A 26,177-nucleotide genomic window follows, 5' to 3' on the forward strand; every position below is an offset into this window, starting at 1 on the left:
TGAGTGGTTCTGGCAGAATCCAAACTGTGCATCATTGAGCAGGTTATTGCTGAGCAGGTGCTGTTTGATAGCACTGTTGATGACACCTTCCATCATTTTACTGATGATAGAGAGTAGACTGATGGGGCAGTAATTGGCCGGGTTGGATTTGTCCTGCTTTGTGAGTTCAAGACAGAGCTGTGCAAGTTTCCACATTGTTGGACAGATGTTGGAACTGTATTGGAGTAGCTTGGCTCAGGGAGGGGCAAGTTCTGGAGCACAAGCCTTCAGTAAAATTGCCAGAATATTTCATGGTCCTTGCCTTTGCAGTATCCAATGCCTCCAACCATTTCTTGATATCACATGCAGTACATTTGGCATTTGTGAGTTCATATTTTTAATGACCCATTGATATATGATGCTAGTATTAAGCATTTTCTGTCTATTACTCTCTTACTGAGCAATAATCAATGTGGAACGTTCACATTTATACTTATTCCCTTATGTTGACTGGTCCTATTTAATACTGGTATTAATATCCTGGAAGGAACTGGAAAAGTGAAACTTTACCATAACGAATCCCATCCCCATTCCAAAAAATGTACAGCAAACGTTTCATTAGCTGGCACCTATGGGTCCACCAGCAAGGAGGTGGTTGAACAAGAGGTCCAAATAATCAACATAAAAGCACACACTAAGTAATAGAAATGGAATGCAGGGTAAGACACACCACTGTAATACTTACAGAATAAATCACATAAATAATGCAACTTTGCCTTAAATAAAACTTGATGGCAGAGAGCCTTCTCATTTGAATCCTCAACTGACTACTCAGATATCATGGAGATCATGATAATACAGTAAATGTCCAGTATTTCAGGTATATAATTTTTGCCAGTTTAATGACAGTACTGGTTCATAAGTGTATTTAGTATGATAGGTCAATTATAATTTGATTAATTTCCTTGCTAAGCTTATCATCAAAGTGAAATCTCTACAACTGATCTGTCAATATTCAATACTTTGGAGAGGGTCAACAGCAACTTCAGGAAACCCAAGCCTGGTTGTTTGAGGAGATGGATTTGTAGGGTATCCTTCTCAACTAGGTGCTATTCATAATGACCTCTTCGAGGAAGTGTGTAAGAAGGCGGTGTCTTTACAGGAAAATGATTTTAAACACTTTAGCTTCAGAAATTTGAATTACATTCATGGTAACCTTGGACAACATTTTCAGTGGAAGTAGAATGGTTATTATGTTATTATAACTTGTCAAAAAGGAGATCTGAATTGTGAATGACCAATTTAAAGAAATCACACAAGATTCCATGCTTTGAGACTTTTACAACATCAACTAAACATTACTTCATAGGCACTACTGCACTAAACTATTGCCATTTTCACACCCTTGAACTTCCACATCACTTTTCTGAGATAGTACACTCTCTGCAGAATTGTGCAACCTTGTATCTAGCTTCAAAAAGGCTAATTTAAGTCTGTTTTGAAGTCCCAATATCTAATGAACATCAAAGTCTCTTCCTTTAGTCTTCAAAAAAGCAGCAGCATGGTTCACTCTGGTGACTCCTTCCTGTAGCTATGCCAGGACTAACCATCCATTGTCTTTAAATTTCCATTTGTTCATATCGTTGAAAGTGTACATCTTCCCACCTGCATATTGTCTACCAGCAAACAGACAAACAACTTTGCTCCCTCCAATGGAATCATATAAAACCCATATTTTGTAAGCTCCCTGAAGGACATTAGTCAACCAGATGTTTTTAAACTACATTTCATGGTGATTGTTCCCTGATACTAAATGCCAATGTTCCTCATTTCTTACGTTGGAAATTTTCTCCAAACTGGATGTTTTGTGCAAACATTCAACTGTACTCAGTTTGTCCAAGTGATTCTCTCATATAACCTGTTGGAACCCATGGCTCTTCCAACCTATTTACATTCATTCATTCTGTTATGCACCTGGCCAGACCCCCTCAAAATATTTTAAGAAGGTAGCCTAGACCCTAACGTTTTCTTAGTGTAAAGGCAGATATAAAATGAATATTTCATATGTGATGCAGCTGGTCAAACCACTCGGCTTTAAGCAAAATAAGAATTTGTTTCAACACTACAATTGAAACATGAACAAAAGAAAATGGAATTTAAAATAACTTAAGTATTGGAAACTTAACTGACCTGACACAGCAACTTAACTAAGGAGCTGCTCCAATTCCTGTAACATCTCATAAACACACCCCTTGGCAAAAGGTAAATTCAATCATAGGTTCTTAAAGGAGGAGAGATTCAGGGAAAAGTCAGTCAAGAATCATCTGCTAAAGCTTGGAGCCTTTCTGCACTATAGCAGTTTCAGTGACTGCTACAACTAAACCAAACTGGAAAAAATCTGAACTGACAGAACTAGCCACTCCCCTGCCATTGTTAAAGTAGACATTACAGCACCTCTGCCTTTATGACCACTCTTGAAAAAAAAAACACAGGACAAAATAACCTTTTTAAAGTGACAGCATCATCACAATTCTATCTATAATAATCAGTAATTGGTCAGAAAATGCCACAGCTGGCTAATGCCACCATTATTGAAATTGTCCTCTTCCACTTGTGCTGCAATCTATTGACTGCTCACAATTGTCAACCTTAATTCACCCAAGGTACGAAGAGGTTATGAGTAAACTGAGTAGATATTTATGGGGGAAAACTGGAAAAAAAAACATGTGTACAGCGATTAAACCCTGGAAAGACACTCACTACAATTACAATAGAGAGGTACCTTTTACAAAATGATACCTGTCAGTGGATACTTTAGCTGACAGAGTTAACTGAACAATTCACATACCCAACATAATTCCATATATTTAAATAAACATGTGATGGAAAATAATCACGTACCTGTTCTGAAAAATAATCATCCAAAGCTTGCTGGAAGCAAGGGTGCTGAGACGTTTTATAGACAGTTAAACTTTCCAATGGAACACCTGAAATTAGTGCAGATTTTTGTAAATTGAAAACAAAAACATTGTAAAAGCTCTGATGAAGTACACTTCCTCTTTATGTACACTATTCTTTGTAGAATTCGAACAGATTTAATTAACATTCCCTCTTTCAACATTAATTGCAACCAATACATCAGCAAGAATTGATTCTTAGCAAGTTTGCAATGTTAACCTGTGTGTTACAGCAAACTTTGTGAGAAAAACTCATTAAATTATTTGAAAACTCTGGAAAGAGGGTGTTGGATAGAAAATAGGCTTTCTGAGATCTAGATTTAAATATAGCCCAGATAGTTGGGATTAGAATTTCCTAGGAGAAAGTGAAGACTGCAGATGCTGGAGATCAGAGCTGAAAATGTGTTGCTGGAAAAGTGCAGCAGATCAGGCAGCATCCAAGAAGCAAGAGAATTGACGTTTCGGGCATGAGCCCTTCTTCAGGAATTAGAATTTCCTAAGTTTACTTGCTGCAAGGTTCCACCTCTGTGTAAATAAGTTGTAGATTAAAAAACAACAATCGTACAGGATTGCAAATTACATTTAATGAAAGGAACATAATGCAAACCATAAATCAGATATGTAAATTTTTGTGTCTGAATTCTTAATAGGCATTTTGAATGTGCAGCATTCATTGTTTATCCAAGAGAGTTATATGGATGTTGTAATAGATACAGTTTTAGAAACAGTGTCTACAGCCTGAAGAAGGGCTTATGCCCGAAACGTTGATTCTCCTGTTCCCTGGATGCTGCCTGACCTGCTGCGCTTTTCCAGCAACACATTTTCAGCACAGTTTTAGAAACAGTTGAGTAGCTGCAATGTTGAATAGCTGGACTGCTGAATAGACTAAGTCTGAATCATACTGTAACAGGCCAAAATTTGAAGATTATTTAAGGAGAATGTGAAGGGGAGAAAATTCTGCTTCTGCTCATTCTCTCTCATTTCCCATATAAATGAATACTAGTGTTCTGAAAATGTTTGTGGAAGCTAAGTATAGCAGGAATAGAATGAAGCATTGAGAACAAAAAGGAATATGAAAACAAATACTGCATCAACTAACAACATATAATATTCAATCTTAATGTTCAATACCACGGATGCTGCATTACTGAAACAAAAATAGAAAATGCTGGAAATACTGGAGGTCTGCAGGTCCTGTGGACAAAGAGAATGAGTTAACATTTCAGATCCATGACTTTCCATCAGAACAGAGAATGATTAGAAATGTAATTTATTTTGAGCATTGAAAGAGAAAGGATGGGAAAGAGCACATAAGCTAAGTTTTGTGATAGATTGGAAGAGTAAGAATAATTAATGGGTGGAAATTTCCCATTTTCAGTGAGCACGTTTTGGAGCAGAAAATTCATGGCATTTGGTCTGCCATGGCTCTAAGCAACTTTTCTCACATCATTTTCCATTTCCCCTCATTAATTATGTGCTCTTGGGCACCATTTTCTGAGAATGACACCGCCAGACAGGCTGAAGTGTTCTCCAATGATAGGATCTTTTGTTGTTTAAGCATTTGGCACCATATTTAAGCCCAATTACATACCACTCCAGAAGCTTCAAGCCAGCACTGGGCCCTCATAACGTGATGCTTTACTGTTATCACCATGGACATGACACGGAGGAAAGCCCCCTCCTGACTTCACAGAGGAGCACCAGGAGACCTTGGTGGACAAGGTAGTGGAGAGGATGGCATTGCAGACCCAGTACAGGAGGCTATGCCACCAGACCAAGCCAACATAAACACAAATTGCACCCTGGATCAGTGCTGTGTCCTGGTTCAAGCAGAATGCCCAGCTGTGCAGGAAGACAGCTAATAATCTTCTGCAGTCTGCATGGATAAATGTCACAATATTCTCTCCACTCCTCACCCTCCCAAGACCACCGCTCACTCTATCTCCGTCACCATACACACATCTCACCAAGGCTCAGGACTACATGTCTCAAATCCATCATATTTACTCAAATGCTCTCACTCTCCTCAAGTTCCCAAACTACAAACTAATCCTGCTCTGTGCACCTCCTATTCACTCAATGATCCTCATGATCCCTCCTGCCTCTGCTTCACTAGGAATTGCTTTTTCATTCACTTCCATCATACTCAATCATTCTTTTTGTTTCTTTGAAAGAAAACGTGATCTACACCCTTGGACTGATGTCTCCACAGCATCTGATTAATTTACCTGTCATCATCAAACTTGTTGCACTTGACCTCAAGGACTGACCATGGCAAATCCTCTCGACTGGAATAGGACTCACTGTGGTAGTAATTCCTTATTGACTGTAGCCCCTCTTCATCCCACTAAGGACTGTTCCCCTTTGACTTTCACATATGACTAATTTTTTGAAGCACATGCAGAGCATTTGCTGTGTAAACTGTTGGAACATACTGCAGGATGATGTTTCAAAAGGACATAAGGATTAGGAGCAAGAGTGTATGATTCAACTCCTTGAGCCTGTTGACGTAGCCCGGTGCTGTAAAATGATATACCCACCCTCTTAACTGTTTAGTGCTCCTCACTGTGACAAACTGACTATCTATGTGCTAGAAAACAATGCAGATTACAATGACTGGCAGCCTATAACTGAGTACTAAAGACCTGTGTATTAATAAAGCAATGTGACCAATACAGAGGCTGGCAACCCATAAGTCAGTAATGAAATCTGTGAGTGAGCACTACGAGAGCAAACTAAGAACAGATACATGAGATGTGCACAAAGAAATCTGACAGAAGCATGCAAATCATCGATGTTCCTGACCTTCACGGTAAAATGTTGAAGGACTGAAGTGGTGTGAGTATTGGTCTGAGAACAGATATGATGGTGTGGTGATTTGCTGATGATAACTTGTGTGAATGAAGGGCCAACGAGGATAGTGGCCTTGGAGCAAGCAGATTTTCTGAGGAGTGGCAAAAAACAGATGGTCTTTTTTCTTTACATTAATAAAAAGCTCTGCTTCTGATTCTGATTACAGATTCTACAAAAATGTGCAGTGCACCTTCAATCCAACTATACCCTCGTAGTGCAGGAAAGTTTGGGGAGGCAAACCATGCTCCCTTTCACTTGGCAGTAATTGCTGTATTCTGTAATTTAAATGTCCAGCAGCACAGACAGTTTTAAATTCTTTATTTATGTAATTCAAGTGAGAACACACTTAATGAGATGCAGGTTCTTATTTAAAAAAGACAATAAATGTGTAGAAGATGGATCTGCGTCTTAACATTTCTTCATTAAGACTGATGGATTTTGATGAAAGGTCACTACAAAAACATTATTCTAAAGATGCTGACTGGTGTACAATATTATTCCAGCATTCTTTATTTCATTACGCATTTCCAGTATGAATAGTTTTCTTTGTAACTCAGAAAATTAAAATGTACCTTTTTCTCTTAGACATCTGGGAAGTATCTCTCTTTTTAGAGCACCACAAGGAAACAGAAGAGGCAGGGAATTTGAAGATTCTTCTGTAGAAATGAAAACAAGATTTTTTCTTTAGAAATAAGGCTCTAATACGTTTATCTGGGATGTGGAGATACCAATATTGGACTGGGGTGGACAAAGTCAGAAATCACATGACATCACATTATAGTCCAACAGGTTTATTTAAAGTCACAAGCTTTTGTAGTAGTGTTCCTTCGTCAGGTGAAGTGTGACTTCACCTGGTACCATGGGACTTCTGACAATTTCTATCCATGCATGGTAATGCAAAGCACAATCAATATTGTACAAGCTGTGAATATGAAATCACAAAGCCAACATGAATAGCCTGTTCCTGTGCTAAACATTCTACATAATACACCATAATGAAGTCACTTCAAGTAATATTGCCGCATAACTGCCAGTTCAAATCTTAATATTTCAGTTTGCATCGTAACAATAACTCGCCTTATCAGTCATGGCATATGTATTTCTTGATGTCATTGTATGTAAATCACATGCATTGTCAAATTCCAACTGATGTTAAAGCTGTACAAGTTAGATCCTAGAGTGAAACCTGACTTGACAAAACACTGACCATACTTTTTTTAAACCATGGAGGTCAGTTAGTGAATATATTCTCAAGAGTTTGTATTTTTAATGCAAATAATAAGATGTTAATTAAAAAAAAAGACTTATTATTGCGTTGACTTCAGGGCAAACACAGTAGTTCCCTAAATTCAGTTTACAGTCATATGTCGGATTAATTAATCCTGCTTCCATTCTCTGGCAAATGTCAATTGATAGACTTATTGAATTTCCCACCAGGTGTTGTAAAATCTCATTAAAAATGCATGTATACAAATAGGTCTCCAAACCCTCCAGCACCAAGCCCACAAAAACTTCAAAAATGTCTTCCTCTTATTAACACAAAAATACAAAAGACAAATGAAACTTAAAAATTATACACTATTTCTAAAAATATAACTATTTCTGTTTGCTGTTGAACAACAGAATGTCTCTAACAGAAATGAAGACATAGCCCAATATATTTATCTTCTCACTTTCTTAGATAATAACCTTTATTTTAATTCTTTCACGGCATGTGAGCAAATTTAGCATTTATTTCCTATTTGTAACAACCTTTGAGAAGGTGGCTGTGTACTTCTTGACCTGTTACAGGCTATCTGGTGTAGATACACCCGCAGTTGTTAGGAAAGAAGATCTGGGTTTGGTTCTGATTCCAGGAAGGAACACAGATATAGATCCAAGTCAAGATGTCTGATTAAGGTCAGTATCTAATTATTAATTGTTAAGTTCTCAATAAGCAAAAATCGCTACATCCGTAACATGTATGAACTGAATTTAAGTATTTTCTAAAATTTCACAAATTCTGAAGATTATTGTTCACTTACTGTTACAGATGTGCTCAGCTAGTTTTTCTGCATTTCCTGAGTCTTCTCCTTGTGTTACAAGACCAATTTCCTTTACTATTAAAAAAAAATTAAAATATTTTTTACTGGCTGCTGTTACATATCAATCAGCATGATAGAAATGAAATGACTAAAATTACATAAGTCTACAGGAAATCCTATGGAAGTAATCTGTATACTCAAACTTGTGAATGCATCAGCCACAAGCACTGGGGCAACTTTCTTCCATGAGATAGTGACTCTTGGACAACATCACATTTTTTCAATCCATTATAGGCTAGGTTTAAATATTTAGCTTTGTTTTTCTTATAGAGTCATAGAGATGTACAGCATGGAAATAGACCCCTTGGTCCAACCCGTCCTTGTCGACCAAATATCCCAACCCAATCTAATCCCACCTGCCAGCACCCGGTCCATATCCCTCAAAACCCTTCTTATTTATTTACCCATCCAAATGCCTTTTAAATGTTGCAATTGTACCAGCCTCCACCTCTTCCTCTGCCAGCTCATTCCATACATGTACCACCCTGTGTGAAAACGTTGCCCCGCAGGTCTCTTTTATATCTTTCCCCTCTCACCCTAAACCTGTGCCCTCTACTTCTGGACTCCCGCGCCAGGGAAAAGACTTTGTCTATTTATCTTATCCATGTCCCTCATAATTTTGTAAACCTCTATAAGCTCAGCCTCTGACGCTCCAGGGAAAAAAGCCCCAGCTTGTTCTGCCTCTCACTATAGCTCAAGTCCTCCAACCCTGACAACATCCTTGTAAATCTTTTCTGAACCCTTTCAAGTTTCACAACACCTTTGCAATAGGAAGGAGACCAGAATTGCATGCAATATTCCAACAGTGGCCTAACCAATGTCCTGTACAGCTGCAACATGATCTCCCAACTCCTGTACTCAATACTCTGACCAATAAAGGAAAGCATACCAAACTTCTTCAATATCCTATCTACCTATGAGTCCACTTTCAAGGAGCTATGAACCTGCACTCCAATATCTCTTTGTTCAGCAACACTCCCTAGGACCTTACCATTAAGTGTATAAGTCCTGCTAAGATTTGCTTTCCCAAAATGCAGCATCTTACATTTATCTGAATTAAACTTCATCTGTCACTTCTCAGCCCATTAGCCCATCTGGTCAAGATCCTGTTGTAATGTGAGGTAACCCTCTTCGCTGCCCACTACACCTCCAATTTTGGTGTCATCTGAAAATGACTAACTATACCTCTTATACTTGCATCCAAATCATTTATGTAAATGACAAAAAGTAGAGGATCCAGCACCGATCCTTGTGGCACTCCACTGGTCACAGGCCTCCAGTCTGAAAAACAACCCTCCACCACCACCCTCTGTCTTCTACCTTTCAGCCAGTTTTGTATCCAAACGGCTAGTTCTCCCTCTATTCCGTGAGATCTAACCTTGCTCACCACTCTCCTATGAGGAACCTTGTTTAACGCTTTACTGAAGTTCATATAGATCACATCTACTGCTCTGCCTTCATCAATCCTCTTTGTTACTTCTTCAAAAAACTCAATCAAGTTTGTGAGACATGATTTCCCAAGCACAAAGCCATGTTGACTATCCCTAATCAGTCCTTGCCTTTCCAAATACATGTACCTCCTGTCCCTCAGGATTCCCGCCAACAACTTGCCCACCTCCGACGTTAGGCTGAATGGTTTATAGTTCCCTGGCTTGTCCTTACCATGTACTTCTTGGAGAGAAGAAAGCTAAGTGGATATTGTTTTTCAAACTCATAATGGGCTGAATAGAACAGAAAGGGAGAAACTGTTCCTGCTTGTACAATGATAAAGAACAACAGGGAGATTTAAAGTGATTTGCAAAGATGCCAGGGTGATATGCGAAAAAACATTTTCATTCAGTGAGTAGTTAGGTTACAAAATGTACTGCCTGGAAGTATGGTAGAGGCAGATTCAACTGAGGCATCAAGAAGGCAGAGGATAATTATTTGAATAAAACTAATGTGCAATGGTACAGAGAAAAAAGCAGGAGGTAATGATGCTCATTTGAAGTGGCAGAACAGGCACGATTGGCTGAATGGCCTCCTTCTGTGCCATAAGACTTCTGCGATTCTGCAATTCATTCTGACCATTGAGTTTACACCAGATCTTTCAAAGAGAAATCCAGCTAACTTCACTACCCTGATCTTTCCTGCCATCCCTCCATTCATTCCTCATCATGTATTTATCAAATTATCTTACTGCTATTGAATCTGCATCCATCACCCCATCAGTGGTCCATTCTGAATCTAACCATTAATTTAAAAATTTTGTTCATGTCACTAATGCCTATTCTGCAATCACTCTATAACTGTGGCCTCAGGTTACCAATCTTTCACTCAGTCCAGGTTTGATCCCTCATTGCTGTCTAGCTAGCTGCTCTCAGCTAAAGAAGTAATTGGGCACTACTACATCCTTGGGTAGGAAAAGGAAAAACATACAGCCATAACTACTATCAAGTTCACTTAATACTAGAAAGTACATTTGTGCGTATAGTCTGCTGACACTGGCTGACTACATTCATATTTGATTAATAGCAACTTGAGTGAAATGTAGCTATCAAGCAACTCCATAGAACCCCGCAATGTCAAGGGTTAAAGAAGTCCATTTGCCTCAAGAATCAGGGCGACTTGGCCATTGTACATAACTGTTACTATTGACTCAGGTAGTTCATAATATTGTGCTACTTGATGATTTTAATCATGCAAGCATGCAGCTATAACTGAACGGTTATGTGCTTGTGAGTGAGGGTGAATATTGCTTACAGGAGAGACATAAGGAAAAGCACAAATGTGATAGAAACAAGCACTGTGAAACACCAATTTCTTTAATATTGTCTTGGAGGTCTTGGTACAGGCAGTATTGAGAAGAAAGACTCCTGTTATTTCTATATCGTGTCTTTTTTTTTATATAGATATTTTTATTAGAAATTTAACATTTTTACAAGTTTACAAAAATAAACAAAACTCTCAGATATAAACATTGATATACAATTAGCTCAAATATACAATAGCCAAAATTTAACAAAAAAAAACAAAACAACAAAAAAAAACTGAAAAAAAACAAACAAAACTCAACTATCTACTAATCTAACCTACAACTAACCAGAGTGTATATTTAAGTCTCTTACATGCTCGGGATGTGTTAGCATCAGATATAATAAAACCCATATTCGTGCGGGATTCCTCTCCCGAGGGACCCCGGACCAGCCAGGTTTGTAATCTCAATTAAATAAAAGCCCTTGTTAGGATAGCCGAAATATCTGTATTTATGTAAATCAAAAAGGGCTGCCATATTTTATAAAATAATTCGGTCTTTCGGTGCACCATATTTGTAAGGAAGTCAAGGGGAATACATTCCATAATTAGTCTGTGCCAATTTGAAAGTCCAGGGGGGCCCTCAGCCGCCCAGTTCACCAAAATATTTTTCCTTGCACAGAAAGAAAGAATAGAAAATAGTCTCTTCCTGTACGTGTCCAGGGAGGGAAAGTTCGAAAAGCCCAAGACGAGAGATACAGGGTCCACTTTAATTTCCGTTCCTAAAATTTCTGTCAGGGTACTTGCTACTTTAGTCCAATATCTACGGATCTTATGACAGGTCCATAAGCAATGTACAAGAGTGCCCACCTCTATTTTGCATTTAGGACACATTGGCGATGCTCCTGCCTTAAATTTTGCCAATCGAACCGGTGCTATATGGGCCCTATGAAGTATCTTCAGCTGGATAGCCTGGGTTCTGTTACAAATAGTAATTCTTCTAGCATTTTCCCAAATATCATTCCACGTTTCTGTGGAGATTTCTAGTCCCAGATCCTGATCCCATGTTTTAAGCAGATTATCCATATCTCCCGATACTTCATCATGTAGTAAATGATAAATGACGGAAGATACCCCCACTGGTCGTAGGACACTACATTCTCTATCGGATTTATAAAGACTATCTAATAACGTAGTCTTCTTCGGTATATAATCTCGAATTTGGAAGTATCGAAAGAGGTCTCCATTGGGTAATCCGAATTTCTGACGAAGCTGTTCGAAAGACATCAGGCCCCCATCTTTGAATAGATCCCCTAGACATGAGATACCCCTGGATCTCCAGAGTTTAAAAGTGGCATCTGTTAACCCCGGTTGGAATCCCCATGCTCCCACTATCGGTGCATAGGGGGATGTTTTATGTGAATTGCCCTCATTTTGCCGCATTACATTCCAAGCCTTGATTGTATTTAGTATTATAGGGTTTTTACAGTGATCTGTAATGATTTTCCTCTTATCTGAGAATAAAAGGTTAATAAGTGGGTATTTTACTTGAGAAGCCTCGATGTCCAACCAGATTGATTGTGGATCAGACAAGACCCAATCAGCTATGTAACTTAATAGGGAACTTAACTGATATTTCCTAAAGTCTGGGAAGTCCAATCCACCCCTTGCCTGTGGAAGCTGTAGCTTCTTCAGCTTAATGAGGGGCCGCCTATGATTCCAGATAAAGGAACCCAGCCAGCCATATAATTTACATAAAGCCGTCCTCGGCAGCATCACCGGAAGTATTCTCATAGGATATGGGAGACGGGGCAGGACATTCATTTTGATTAGTGCTATTCTACCCAACCAGGAAATTGGTAGGTCTCCCCATCGCTGGAGGTCCTGCCTTATCCTTTCCAATAAATACACAAAATTAGCCTTGTACAATTACCAAATACTGGAGTAATAAAAATGCCTAAATATAAGAAACCCTCCAGGGACCAGCGAAAGGGAAAAAGGGATCCGTCCCCAAAGCAGGGTATCATAGCAAGCTATATCATGTCTTTAATGAAATAAAATGCCTCAAGGGCATGTCATGGGTTAAAACAATATTTGACTTTAAGTCACATGAGCAGATATTAGGGTAGAAAGACTTAGGTCAAAGAGGGAGGTTTTAAGAACTGTTTTAAACAAAGGAAATAAAAAAAATGGAGCTGTTAGAATGACGAGTACAATAGGCCAATTAGCCCACTGTGTTTTCAGCAAGAGCAATTCAGCTTAATCCACTCCTCTCCTTCTTCCATGGCCTTGCAATTTCTTTCTCTTCATTTTTATTCAATTTCCTTTTGAAAACCATGGTTCAATCTGCCTCCACTGCACTATCAGGCATTGCATCCCAAAATCTAACATGCTGTGTATAAAAGATATGTCTGATGTTGCCATTTGTATTTTGCCATTCACCTTATACTGTAACATGGTGTTTGACTTTTCCATAAGATCGTGAATTTCAGAGCTTAGGACCTACGCAGCTTATTGTTATTAGATGATTCATTACAGTAGATATAAAAATAAGCTCTTTTTGAACTAACATAAGCATTTTATGTGTAAGGAATTATTTTAAAAAGATCAAGTTGCAATTAACCTGCATAATGTAAGCCCTGATGCTTCCTGTTCAAATATCCTTCCATTATCTTAATTTTTCCCAACTGCTCCTTAATAGACCTCTGACATTTTGAAAAACCTCAGCCCTTTCCTGACACCATGCCTCTTCCCACATGCCCAATCTTGAAGTGGCCTCACCATTTCTTAATTTTCTATCCAGTCTAAAAGTTCATTCTCAAGCTCCATATCCTCATCCTGCGAAAATTTGGTAGATTGCCTAGTATTTCAACTTTCAGCAGTACTCTGAATTGGCATTACAATTTGCAAGGTCAGGGATAGCCACTTAAAGTTCACTTTCACAATATGCAAATTTACCACAATACTCTGATTAATTATATTTGCTTATTTGCTCTGACTATTAGTGCACATACATATACGATTTACAGGCCATTCTGCTACAATGCACGTTTCATCAACGCAAATTCACTGTAACACAATTGATGAATCGGGGACGTTATTTCTAAAGCTTGAACTTTTAAAACATGTGTTGATTGTAACACGATCACATTGCCAACACATTAAACATTGTTTCTAAAGCACAATTTTCTATAATGCAGGTTTGCACAAGAACACAATGGTTGTGTTATAGAAGAGCTGATTGTGCACAAAACTAAGTTTTCTTACCCAAATTGGCTGTAGATTTTCCTACAACATAGACAGATTTTTCATTCCACTTGTCTTTTAAGAAGTTATTATTCCATTCTATTATAAATAAAAATGGAGATTTGGAAACATGATGAAATACGTTAAGGTTTTTGATACAACATTCTATGTTTACGTCAACAGTCTTCCTAATCATTACTAAATCTAAGAATTCAAATCAATGAAAAAAAATCAGTGAATATATTTATTATAGTAGAATTTATTATAGTATGCTTCAAAATATGTGTATATATAAAGTATGTACTACTCGTTGGATCCAAAATCATTTCATTGTATAATAATCTTTAAGCATAAAAACAATTATCATTCTTTTCCAACCCAGAGATGTAAGATTATGGTACTTCATACTTCATTCTTTACTCCAGATTACAGCAGACTAGATTTTGCAGTCAGCAGTGAAGCAATTCATACTTTCCAGACTGCAAATAAATGGTTTGGTTACGTACATTGGATTAAGGTAAAAGCTAAAACTTTGTACCTTTTTAAAATTTTAACATTATATGGAATTTCTCATATTAAATAAATTTGATATTTAAACATTTAATTAGTTTTTTTTAAGTAGAAAAGAATTTGTGTTTTGTTGAAAAAAGACACATTTGTCCAAGTTTTTTGTATTGCACTCATTGTGTCAATTCACAACTTTACCAGTTCAAGGGGGATACCAAGATTTACACAGCACGAGAGAAGCATTATGTAGGCCAGGAGCTGCTCACACATAAAAACAACAGCTTGTGAAATCAAGTTACCTAAGCCCCAGCCAGTTAGCAAGTGGCCTCTGATTTGAAGAGGCATTGCCATATGAGATTTCACCAGTTAATGATGATTGACAGGTAGCTATTAGGCTTTACTCAAAGTTTAAACAAGGCAGATTAACTCTGATTGGACAATCAATAACTGGTTGTCACCTATTTTGTAGATTTGCAACAGGCATGTTTCATGTTTTTTCTGACTGCAAATAACAGGGCCTTGTGTATTGATATATGGAGCTTCTGGAACACACAAGTGTGCCACACTATAAGTCTGACTAACAATTGTAAATGGGCCGTTAAGAGTAAATCTTTGCACATTCAGGATTCTCCTGCAAATGTTGTCCAATTGTGATTCTGCAATGCTAAAAAATATTTGTACTCTTGTGAAAAGTCCAGATGGGTGCAAGATGAGTGCTTCAAAAATGTGCCTTTTTTCAGCAATACTCAAATATAAAATAACTCTTTCAGGGATACTTAGCAGTAATTATTAATTTGTTATAGCATTAAAATCCTAGTTACAATTCATTTAATAAAATACAACTAAAGGATTTTTATAGGTTCACTATCACACATTTTGAACATACGATCATTTCTAGATTTTCACATTTAATTGCATGTGTTGATATTCCAAAAGTTGCTGTCAATTTCAAAGCAGTAATGACATTAATCACTACTACGTAATCCAGTCTATAATGATGATTGCAATACTTTCTCTAATAACAAACTGAGCAATTTTAATAGCAAACGACCATCATGAGCTAATAAAACAAAGAATTGCACATGATGGACATCTGAACTAAAAACAAACAGAAATGACTACTCTAACTGAAATTTATTGTTTAAAACAAAGAAGAAAATTGTTTGATTTCATTTTCTGGCTCCATTTTCTGTGGTTTTCAGAGACAAGGTTGATATATTCTAATGTAAACCAAGTAATATTCAAAATATAAAAACATGACATAGGCAAAACCAGTACTGATGAAGAATCACCCTGAAGTGTTAATTTTTAAATCCCCAGTAAATGCACATTTCCAATATTTTCTTTCTATTTCAGATTCTTTTATTTGGTGCATTTTCTTTTAATCCCTTAATAATACAGTATGTTCATTAATTCATTGAAAATAGTTGTAAATATCAATAGTCTTGAATCTTCCAGAAATTCTTCATTATTGATTCAACAAAATTAAATCAACCTAATTGGGCTTGTTCTCCTTAGAAGAAAGGAAAGTAACGATAGATTAGAGGTTTCCAAAATTAAGCATGGTTTTACTTGTGTAACTTAAGAGAAACTGCTTCCCGTGGAACAAGGGTCAGTAACTAGAGGTTGCAGTCTTAAAGTGATAGGAAAAGAACAACAAACCACGAGGATTTTTTAAATTATGCAGCAAGTTGTCATGATACAGAATACATTATTTTAAAAGGTGGTGAAAACAGACACAATAATAACTTTAAGGAGAACTGGATGAATACCTGATGGGGAAAGAAAAGCTTATGGGAAGTGTTATGGACCAGGCCAGACCCCCTCAAAATATTTTAAGAAGGAAGCCTAGACCCTAACATTTTCTTATTTTAAAGGTAGATGTGATGTGGGTGTTCCAGGTGTGATGCAACTGGTTAAACCACTTGGCTTTAAGCAAAACAGAATTTAAACACTATCATTGAAACACAAAAAAGGAAAGTAGAATTTAGAATAACTTAACTACTGAAAAACTTAACTGACCCAGTACAGTAACTTAACTAATTAACTGTTCCAATACAGTAACATCCCATACACATACCCCTTCGCAAAAAGGTAAATTCAAACACAGATTCTTACAGGCAGGAGGGAACAACGTCCAGAGAGAGATTTCAGAGAAATTCAAAGGAATCCTTTACTGAAGCCTGCAACTCTTCTGGACTCCAATATCTTGGCTACCACAGTGTAGAAAACTAGACAAAATCTGAACTGGGAGAACTAGCCACTCCCGTTCCATTGCAAACTGTTAAACTCCCTAGACTGCTTGGCACCTCTGAATCTATGACCTCTCTTCTAAAAAACCAAGGACAAAATAAACTTTTTAAAGTGCCAGCATTGTAACAGAAAGAGCAGGGACGTGGTCTATTGCTACTCTTTTTCAAGAGCTCTCAAAGGCATAACACACTGTAGGCCTCCCTCTGTACTTTAATACTCTCTGGTTCTACTCATGTTTAGGATTTGAGCATTGTTGGCTACAAAGTTGCTCCAAAGAAGGTCTTTTTCTTGGAGAACTGTAATCTATGTGGTCAAGGTATTCATATAAAACTGATTGGAATTAAACCTGTAGAATCCATATTTTCTTAAAATAAAAAGTAAAATACAAAAGGATTTAGGATCTGCAGCAAAATCATTTTAGGAGTTCTGAATAACTTTGAAAACCTACATTAAATCTTTTCTTGACTGTCTCTGCTGTAAGGACAACAACACAACTTCTCCACTTTCTTTAGATAACCAAAGTCCCTATGCCTGGTAGCATTATACAAATCTTTTGAGTAAACTATTTAATGCTTTTCTAAAACATAACTTTGAACAGATGATAGGATTGCTAGTGCTTTGAATCTTTCATGATGCTTTCTATTGTTCCATGTGGGGTGGCTGAGTGGAATGAGTTACTATTCACAGAAAATCAAAACCATTAACAAAATAAGGTAAAATACATGCAAGAAAGAATATGCAAATTGTGTATTACCTCACTTGATTTGTGGAAGGTATTGTCTTAGAACAATTTAAAGTTATTAAAAACTACTGATACAATTTATTAATCACTTACCTTCTCTAAAAGCCTTTTCATCCAAACATAATGTCACCGCCTCACCAGCTCTGGGACTGGTAAATATCAGACCACCATAAACTTCAGGATGTGAAAGCTACATGCAGATTAGAATGAAACAGTGTTACTGTACAATTAATTGCTTATGAGAAACATATTACGTGGATGTGCTTGCCTCTTTGTGCACTAAATTTACAATTTTAATTAGTCTCTGCCTCGTCATCTTCTACAAAACCAGTTTTAGTTCATAGGCTTGTTACGTCACTGGGTAAACCACCCTGATTAATTTAAACCTGCAACACAAAAGATTTATCCCATGCAGTAATCTGTGAAAATTCGAGGGGCGAAGAGCTAGTTAAAGTAAAACTAACAACTTTATTTCTTAAAGCATAACAGAGAATAATTAACAAATAAGTATTTACAACTCCTTCCTATCTTTTACTTTCCCTTCTATAATACCAGTCCAATAAAACTCCTGATTAAGATTTACCAAAAAACTCAAATTTCAAAACCAGGCAGCCATCAAATCTTCTCTTTTTATCTTCCTCTGTAGATTTGCTCTCCAGGTCGGTATCAATGTTTTTCTTTCTGTGCAAACTCCTTCTCTAGACAGGTACCTCTCAGAGAGTTCTTATTAGCAGCCTACACCTGTTAGTCTTTTGGCAGTTCTCCTCCAACTTTTCAGTTTTTCCCAGTCTTATACCCCCAAAGCATCGGATTGTGTCATTGGCTTCTAATATTGTCAATATACTAAGTCCAAACTTGATTGGAGTTTGGTTTTTTTGGGGGTATAATTTAAACTGATTGGCCTAATTCAAAATAGCTTTAGTCTCCAGGCAACCAGCTACACTAGCTGCTGGACCAAAAGGTTACATTATATCTTGTTCAGAACACTTGATGCTGTCAGGTAGTTCTGCTAGCTTTTAACTTTCTTAACGTTTCAGTACACCCACATCTTTATAAATGTATTTCTTTACAAAATGTAGTCCTGTACAGAACACAGGAAGTACAATTCAAATAGCTGTTACAATATGGTGATGTTATAATCCTTATGTGAATTTGACAATTATTTGAATTGACTATTCAAACTATTATTGTACTAAAACTCTCAACTTCTTTTATGCACTGAATCTCACTTATGTACAGGATGGAAACAAACCCTTCAGTCCAACTAAACTTATATCCTCTGGTCTTAGACACATCTGCCACAGGAAAGGAGATTAACACGATCTACTCTATCCAAACCTCAATCAGATTCCACCTCAGCATCCTTTGCTCCAAGGAAAACAAACTCAGCTCACCCCAGGCAACATTCTGGTGAATCTCCTCTGTGCTCTCTCCAATGCAATCATTTCCTTCTGATAGTGTGGTGACCAGAAATGCACACAGTATTTCATGTGTGACTTAACTATTGTCCTACATTGTAACAAGACTTCCCTGCTTCAATATTCTGTGCTTCAGCTAATGAAAAAACTAGGAGAAAGTGAGGACTGCAGATGCTGAAGATCAGAGCTGAAAAATGTGTTGCTGGAAAAGCGCAGCAGGTCAGGCAACTTTTCCAGCAACACATTTTTCAGCTTCAGTTAATGAAGGCAACCATCTTGCATGCCTTCTTCATCACCGTGTCTACCTGTGCTGACATCTTTAGAGATCTAAAGACTTGTACACCAAGGCCAGTTTGTTCCTTAATACACCCTAGGGACCTATGATTCATTGTGTATATCCTTTCCTTATTACAGCTTCCAAAATGCATCACCTCGCATGTGTCAGGATTAAACTGCATCTGCTATTGCTCTGCTCAATTTAGCAGTTGATCAATACCAGACTGCAGCCTGAGTCCACCCCCCTCACTATCAACAACACCAACAATTTTCATGTCATCTATAAACTCACTAACTGTACCTTCTAAATTCACATCAAAGTTGTTAATGTAAATAACAAGCAGTCAGGGTCCTAGCACCAAATGCTGTGGTACACGTTTGGTCACAGACTTCCAATAACAAAACCAAGCCTCCATCATCACTATTTGCCTCCTGTTTGTATGCCAATTTTGGATGCCAACTTGCTTTGGATTCCATGAGCTCTCAGCTTCTACACCAGCTTTCCAAATGGGACCTTGTTAAAGGCATGACAGAAGTCTATGTAAACCACCTCAACTGCGCTACCCTCATCAACGTACTTAGTCACCTTTTCACAAAATTCAAGTAAATTCCTCAGACAGGATCTCCCACTAACAAATTCATGCTGACTATCCCTGAGCAATGCCTGTCTTTCAAATATTGATTAATGCTGTCTTTCAGAATTTTTTTTAATAATCTTTTTACCACTGACGTCAGACTAACTCTATACTCAAAGTGAAATTCAATAAAATAGAGCAGTTGAAATGAATAGCACAGCTGTATTTATATAAACACAGGTGGGGGAACAAGGAATAGAAAAATATTTTGATACAAGTTTGATTAAGAGGAATGAGAAAAGGTTGTTGTAAAGCACAAACACGGATAACGTGAAATATCTTTGCTGTAATGACTATGTAATGTTAGCCATGGAAACTAGAGAGAGATATTTGTTTAGGACTATGAGCGGAGAGTTTCAGCTTAGTGTGCTAGGGAAATGGAGGGAAGCCAATGGTAGCAATTAATTGGAGCATCAATCTTTATGACTAAGGAATTGATGAGCTTCTCTATATTGTTCTTGGAAGGAGGGGGTAGGGGGTGATGGAAACCAAATCACACACCGTCCAGACTTGGAAATATAGTGCTATATCTTCAGTGTTGCTGGGACAAAATCCTCGAGTTCCCTCCCTAACAGAATTGTAGGTGTACTTCAGCACAATAATGACAGGCAATTCATTACCACCTTCTCAAAGGCAATTACAGATTGCGGAAAGTGAGTGATGGTGAAAGAGAAGTGGGGGGGAGAGAGGAGTTGAAGGAGGTGGGAAAGACACAGTATGGCAAGAGAGAAGGAATTGGGGAAAGAGGAGGGGGAGGAGGGAGGAGAGGGTGGATGAGGTTGTGGCGAGGGGCTACCCAATATCCTCTCATTGTAGGTGGAATTAAGAGGAAGGTAGAACCTGACAATGGACCAGTGACAAATGATGATGCACGCCCACTATTACTGTTCAAATCTGTTAACTCGCTAGCATGAAACCAAAGACTCACTACCTCATGGAGCCACAGAATATTTTTAATGATAGACCACCTTAAGATGTGTTTCTGGATATATCAAAAATAGTACAAATTTAACTTAAGCAAAAATGTAATTTACATAATCCCAGTAACAGATTAATATCTCTCCCTGTATATTGCTGTGCCACAATTCTGAATTACAGTTGACACCATTTTGGTACATGTACTAACTTTAGGATAAAAGAAACAGTGGCTCAGTGGTTAGCACTGTTGCCTCAAAGCACGAGGGACCCAGGTTTGATTTAACCCTCAGATGACTGTGTGGAGTTTGTACATTCTCCCAGTTTCGTGTAGCTTTCCTCTGGGCACTCCAGTTTCCTCCTACTATCCACAGATGTGCGGATTAGGTGGATTGGCCATGTTAAGTTGCCCCATAGTGTCCAGGGATGTGTAGGTTAGGTGGATTAACCATGGGAAATGCAGTGTTACAAGAGTAAGTTCGGGTGATTGATCTAGGTGGGATGTTCTTCGGGGGAGTCGATGTGGACTAGATGGGCCAGAATGGTTTGCTTCCTCAATGTAGACATTCTATGACTCAACTTGCACAATACAGGTAAGTGTATGAGCAAATTACTGCAGATACTGGAATTTGTACTGAAAACAAAAAATGGTAGAAATCACAGAACGTCAGGCAGCAATCATGGAAAGAAAGCAAGCTAAGAAAGAGCTCTGATGCAGTCATCTGGACTCAAAACATTAACTTGCTTTCTCTCCACGGATGAGTGTATGTCATATACATGTTTACATAAGTAATGTCTGTACCATTCAGTAACCAAGGCTGTACAGCAGTCATGTAAGGAAAGGAAGAATGCAAAGAACTTTATTAGTTTGTGATAAAATGACAAAGAATTATCTTCTTCCTCATTACAGAACTGAGCAAAAATAGTGTATTTTTTCATATTATATTGACAACAAATTAACAAAAATGTAAAAATACACAAAAGTATATTGTGAGAATGGGTATGACACTGATATGCATAACAATGACATCTAGTACTCATTTTATATTTAAAAATCAGAAATGCAATTAGGTCATCTGGAATCCCGATTAGCAAAATGTGACTAGAGACTAAGGTATTGTTCAAACTTGATGTAAAATGTACAGCACTGTACATTATCAAAAAGAATGAAAACAAATATAAATATAAATACAATTAATATATTTCATAGAAAATTGTTATTACTTTGATACATTTTAAAATGTTATAGTCTTCAAAAATAGATTTTTTGCACTGGAAAATGCATTGACACAACCATGTTATTTTGCAGAATGCAAATGTAACTCAGCACTCACAGGAATCAGGTACATTTCTGTACAATACTCAACAATCCAGACCTCAAGGTATTTTGTTCATTGCGTATCGACTAATTAAATAGTTGGGCACAGTTTGCAGAAAATATACAGAAAATGTTCCTTTACTGGCCTACAGAACAAGGACAGGGAGATTATGTTTGAACTGTATAAAACACTAATTAGAGAGCTGGTACAGTTTTGGGGATCCAGAGAGGGCAGGTGAAGGTTTACAAAGATGTTGCCAGTATGGTGCTTTTTAATGATGTGGAAAGATTAAGTTGTTCTGTTTAAACTGATGAGGCTGAGGAGAGTATTAGAAACACTCAAGTTGCTTTGTTTAAACAGATGAGGCTGAGGAGAGCATCAGATAAAATTATGAGGAGCCTAGATAAAGTGAATGATAAGGAATGATAAATAAATGGTGACACTTTGCAAAATGTCCATATGACAGTGGAGGAAGTGCTGGATGGCTTGAAACGCATAAAGGTGGATAAATCCCCAGGACCTGATCAGGTGTACCCTACAACTCTGTGGGAAGCCAGAGAAGTTATTGCTGGGCCACTCACTGAGATATTTGTATCATCGATAGTCACAGGTGAGGTGCCGAAAGACTGAAGGTTGGCTAGCATGGTGCCACTCTTTAAGAAGGGTAGTAAGGACAAGTCAGGGAACTATAGACCAGTGAGCATGACTTCGGTGGTGGGCAATTTGTTGGAGGGAATCCTGATGGATAGGATGTACATGTATTTGGAAAGGCAAGGACTGATTAGGGATAGTCAACATGGTTTTGTGCGTGGGAAATCATGTCTCACAAACTTGATTGAGTTATTCGATGAAGTAACAAAGAGGATTGATGAGGGCAGAGTGGTAGACGTGATCTATATGGACTTCAGTGAGGCGTTTGACAAGGTTCCTATGGGAGGCTGGTTAGCAAGGTTAGATCTCACGGAATAAAGGGAGAACTAGCCATTTGGATACAGGACTGCCTCCAAGGTAGAAGACAGAGGGTGGTGGTGGAAGGTTGTTTTTCAGACTGGAGGCCTGGGACCAGTGGAGTGCCACAAGGATCGATGCTGGGTCCTCTACTTTTTGTCATTTACATAAATGATTTGGATGCGAGCATAAGAGGTACAATTAGTAAGTTTGCAGATGACACCAAAATTGGAGGTATAGTGGACAGCGAAGAAGGTTACCTCAGATTACAACAGGATCTTGATTAGATGTGCCAATGCGCCGAGAAATGGTAGATGGAGTTTAATTCAGATAAATGCGAGGTGCTGCATTTTGGGAAAGCAAATCTTAGCAGGACTTATACACTTAATGGTAAGGTCCTAGGGACTGTTGCTGAACAAAGAGATCTTGGAGTGCAGGTTCATAGCTCCTTGAAAGTGGAGTTGCAGGTAGATAGGATAGTGAAGAAGGCATTTTAAGACTAAAATTGGGCCCTTGAAGACAGAAACGGGTGAATATATTACAGGGAACAAAGAAATGGCAGAACAGTTGAATTGGTACTTCAGATCTGTGTTCACTGGGGAAGACACAAGCAATCTCCCAGAGGTAATAGTGGCTGAAGGACCTGAACTTAAGGGAATTTATATTTCCAGGAAATGGTCTTGGAGAGACTGTTAGGTCTGAAGGCTGATAGGTCCCTGGGACCTGATGGTCTACATCCCAGGGTACTGAAGGAGGTGGCTCTAGAAATCGTGGATGCATTGGTGATCATTTTCCAATGTTCTATAGATTCACGATCAGTTCCTGCGGATTGGAGGGTGGCTAATGTTGTCCCACTTTTTAAGAAAGGAGGGAGAGAGAAAGCAAGGAATTGTAGACCAGTTAGTCTGACCTCAGTGGTGGGAAAGTTGCTGGAGTCAATTATAAAGGATGAAATTACGACATATCAGGTTAGCAGTAACAGGATAGGTCAGAGTCAGCATGGATTTATAAAGGGGAAATCATGCTTGACTAATCTCCTGGAATTTTTTGAGGATGTAACTTTGAAGATGGACAAGGGAGATCCAGTAGATGTAGTATACCTGGACTTTCAGAAAGCCTTTGATGAAGTTCCACATAGGAGGTTAGTGAGCAAAATTAGGGTGCATGGTATTGGAGGAAAAATACTGACTTGGATTGAAAATTGGTTGGCTGACAGGAAACAAACAGTAGTGATAAACGGCTCCCTTTCGGAATGGCAGGCGGTGACCAGTGGGTACCGCAGGGATCAGTGCTGGGACCGCAGCTTTTTACAATATATATTAATGATATAGATGATGATATTAAAAGTAATATTAGCAAATTTGCTGATGATAAAAAGATGGGTCGCAGGGTGAAATGTGAGGAGGATGTTAGGAGATTACAGGGTGACCTGGACAGGCTAGGTGAGTGGACAAATGCATGGCGGATGCAGTTTATTGTGGATAAATGTGTGGTTATCCACTTTGGTGGCAAGAACAGGAAGGCAGATTACTACCTAATTGGAGTCAAGTTAGGTAAAGGGGCAGTACAACGAGATCTAAGTGTCTTGTACATCAGTCAATGAAAGCAAGCATGCAGGTACAGCTGGCAGTAAAGAAAGCTAATGGCATGCTGGCCTTCATAACAAGAGGAATTGAGTATAAAAGCAAAGAGGTTCTTCTGCAGCTGTACAGGGCCCTGGTGAAACCGCACCTGGAATGTTGTGTGCAGTTTTGGTCTCCAAATTTGAGGAAATTCTGGCTATTGAGGGAGTGCAGTGTAGGTTCACGAGGTCAATTCCCAGAAAGGTGGGACTATCTTATGTTAAAAGATTGGAGTGACTGGGCTTGTATACCCTTGAGTTTAGAAGGTTGAGAGGGGATCTGATTGAGACGTATAAGATTATTAAAGGATTGGACACTCTGGAGGCAGGAAGCATGTTTCCGCTGATGGGTGAGTCCCGAACCAGAGGACACAGTTTAAAAATAAAGGGTAGGCTATTTAGAACAGAGTTGAGGAGAAACTTCTTCACCCAGAGAGTGGTCGGTGTGTGGAATGCTCTGTCCCGGAAGGCTGTGGAGGCCAAGTCTCTGGATACTTTCAAGAAAGAGTTGGATAGAGCTCTTAAAGATAGTGGAATCAAGGGTTATGGGGATAAGGCAGGAACAGGATACTGATTGAGGTTGATCAGCCATGATCATAATGAATGGTGGTGCTGGCTTGAAGGGCAGAATGGCCTACTCCTACACCTATTGTCTACTGTCATTTAGTATGCTTTCTTTTATCAGTCAGAGTATTGAGTACAGGAGTTGGGAGGTCATGTTGCGGCTGTACAGAACATTGGTTAGGACACTGTTGGAATATTGTGTGCAATTCTGGTCTCCTTCCTATTGGAAAGATATTGTGAAACTTGAAAGGGTTCAGAAAAGATTTACAAGGGTGTTGCCAGGGTTGGAAGATTTGAACTATGGGGAGAGGCTGAACAGGCTGGGGCTGTTTTCCTTGGAGGGTTGGAGGCTAAGGGGTGACCTTATAGAGGTTTACAAAATTATGAGGGGCATGGATGGGATAAATAGACAAAGTCTTTGCCCTGGGGTTGGGAAGTCCAGACCTAGAGGGCATAGGTTTAGGATAAGAGGGGAAAGATATAAAAGAGACCTAAGGGGCAACCTTTTCACGCAGAGGGTGGTACGTGTATGGAATGAGCTGCCAGAGGAAATGGTGGAGGCTGGTACAATTGCAACATTTAAAAGGCATTTGGATGGGTATATGAATACGAAGGGTTTTGAGGAAGATGGGCCAGGTGCTGGCAGGTGGGACTAGATTGGGTTGGGATATCTGGTCGGCATGGATAGGTTGGACCAAAGGGTCTTTCCATGCTGTACATCTCTATGACTCTATGACCTATTTCTGCCGGCAGAGGTCAATAACCAAAAACCATAGGTTTAAAGTGACTTGCTTAAGGATTAAAGGAGGAATTAGGAGTACTTTATTTCAACTAAATCATGGTGGGATCCTCAAACTTACTTCCAGAAAGGGTAGTAGAAAAAAAAGCCTCATTGCACTTGCAAAATTCTTGGACATGTACATGAGGCACTGTAATTTACAGAGCTATGGACCAAGAGCTCGAACATGAGTTAGAGTGGATAGCTTTTCTTGGTTGTCACAGAAACCTTGGGTCAAATGGCCTTTTTTCCCTTAACAATAAGAAAACTGTCTATATCATGAATATACTTATCAAACCAGGGTCGAGAGCACTCCACAGATTCAGTACCCTCAGAGAGTAAAAATTCC

At 38.5% G+C, this 26,177-nt stretch overlaps 1 protein-coding gene across 3 annotated transcripts in view; it reads right to left on the reverse strand.

The window, feature by feature from the left end:
• uros (uroporphyrinogen III synthase) overlaps positions 1 to 26,177 on the reverse strand; it is a 59,370-nt gene that overhangs the window by 14,887 nt on the left and 18,306 nt on the right. For all 3 annotated transcript variants that reach the window (XM_087998956.1, XM_043712630.2, XM_043712629.2), the window contains exons 4-8: positions 17,448 to 17,544; positions 13,874 to 13,951; positions 7,814 to 7,888; positions 6,362 to 6,445; positions 2,881 to 2,966 (exon numbers count right to left, since the gene is read on the reverse strand). In XM_087998956.1, coding sequence (XP_087855082.1) covers positions 2,881 to 2,966; positions 6,362 to 6,445; positions 7,814 to 7,888; positions 13,874 to 13,951; positions 17,448 to 17,544 — 420 coding nt within the window. The remainder of the gene's footprint in view (positions 1 to 2,880; positions 2,967 to 6,361; positions 6,446 to 7,813; positions 7,889 to 13,873; positions 13,952 to 17,447; positions 17,545 to 26,177) is intronic.

This window comes from Chiloscyllium plagiosum, unplaced genomic scaffold (assembly GCF_037043375.1).
Source record: "Chiloscyllium plagiosum isolate Xiang-an unplaced genomic scaffold, Cpla_swu_hap1 HiC_scaffold_22, whole genome shotgun sequence".
NCBI classification, from domain to species: domain Eukaryota; kingdom Metazoa; phylum Chordata; class Chondrichthyes; order Orectolobiformes; family Hemiscylliidae; genus Chiloscyllium; species Chiloscyllium plagiosum.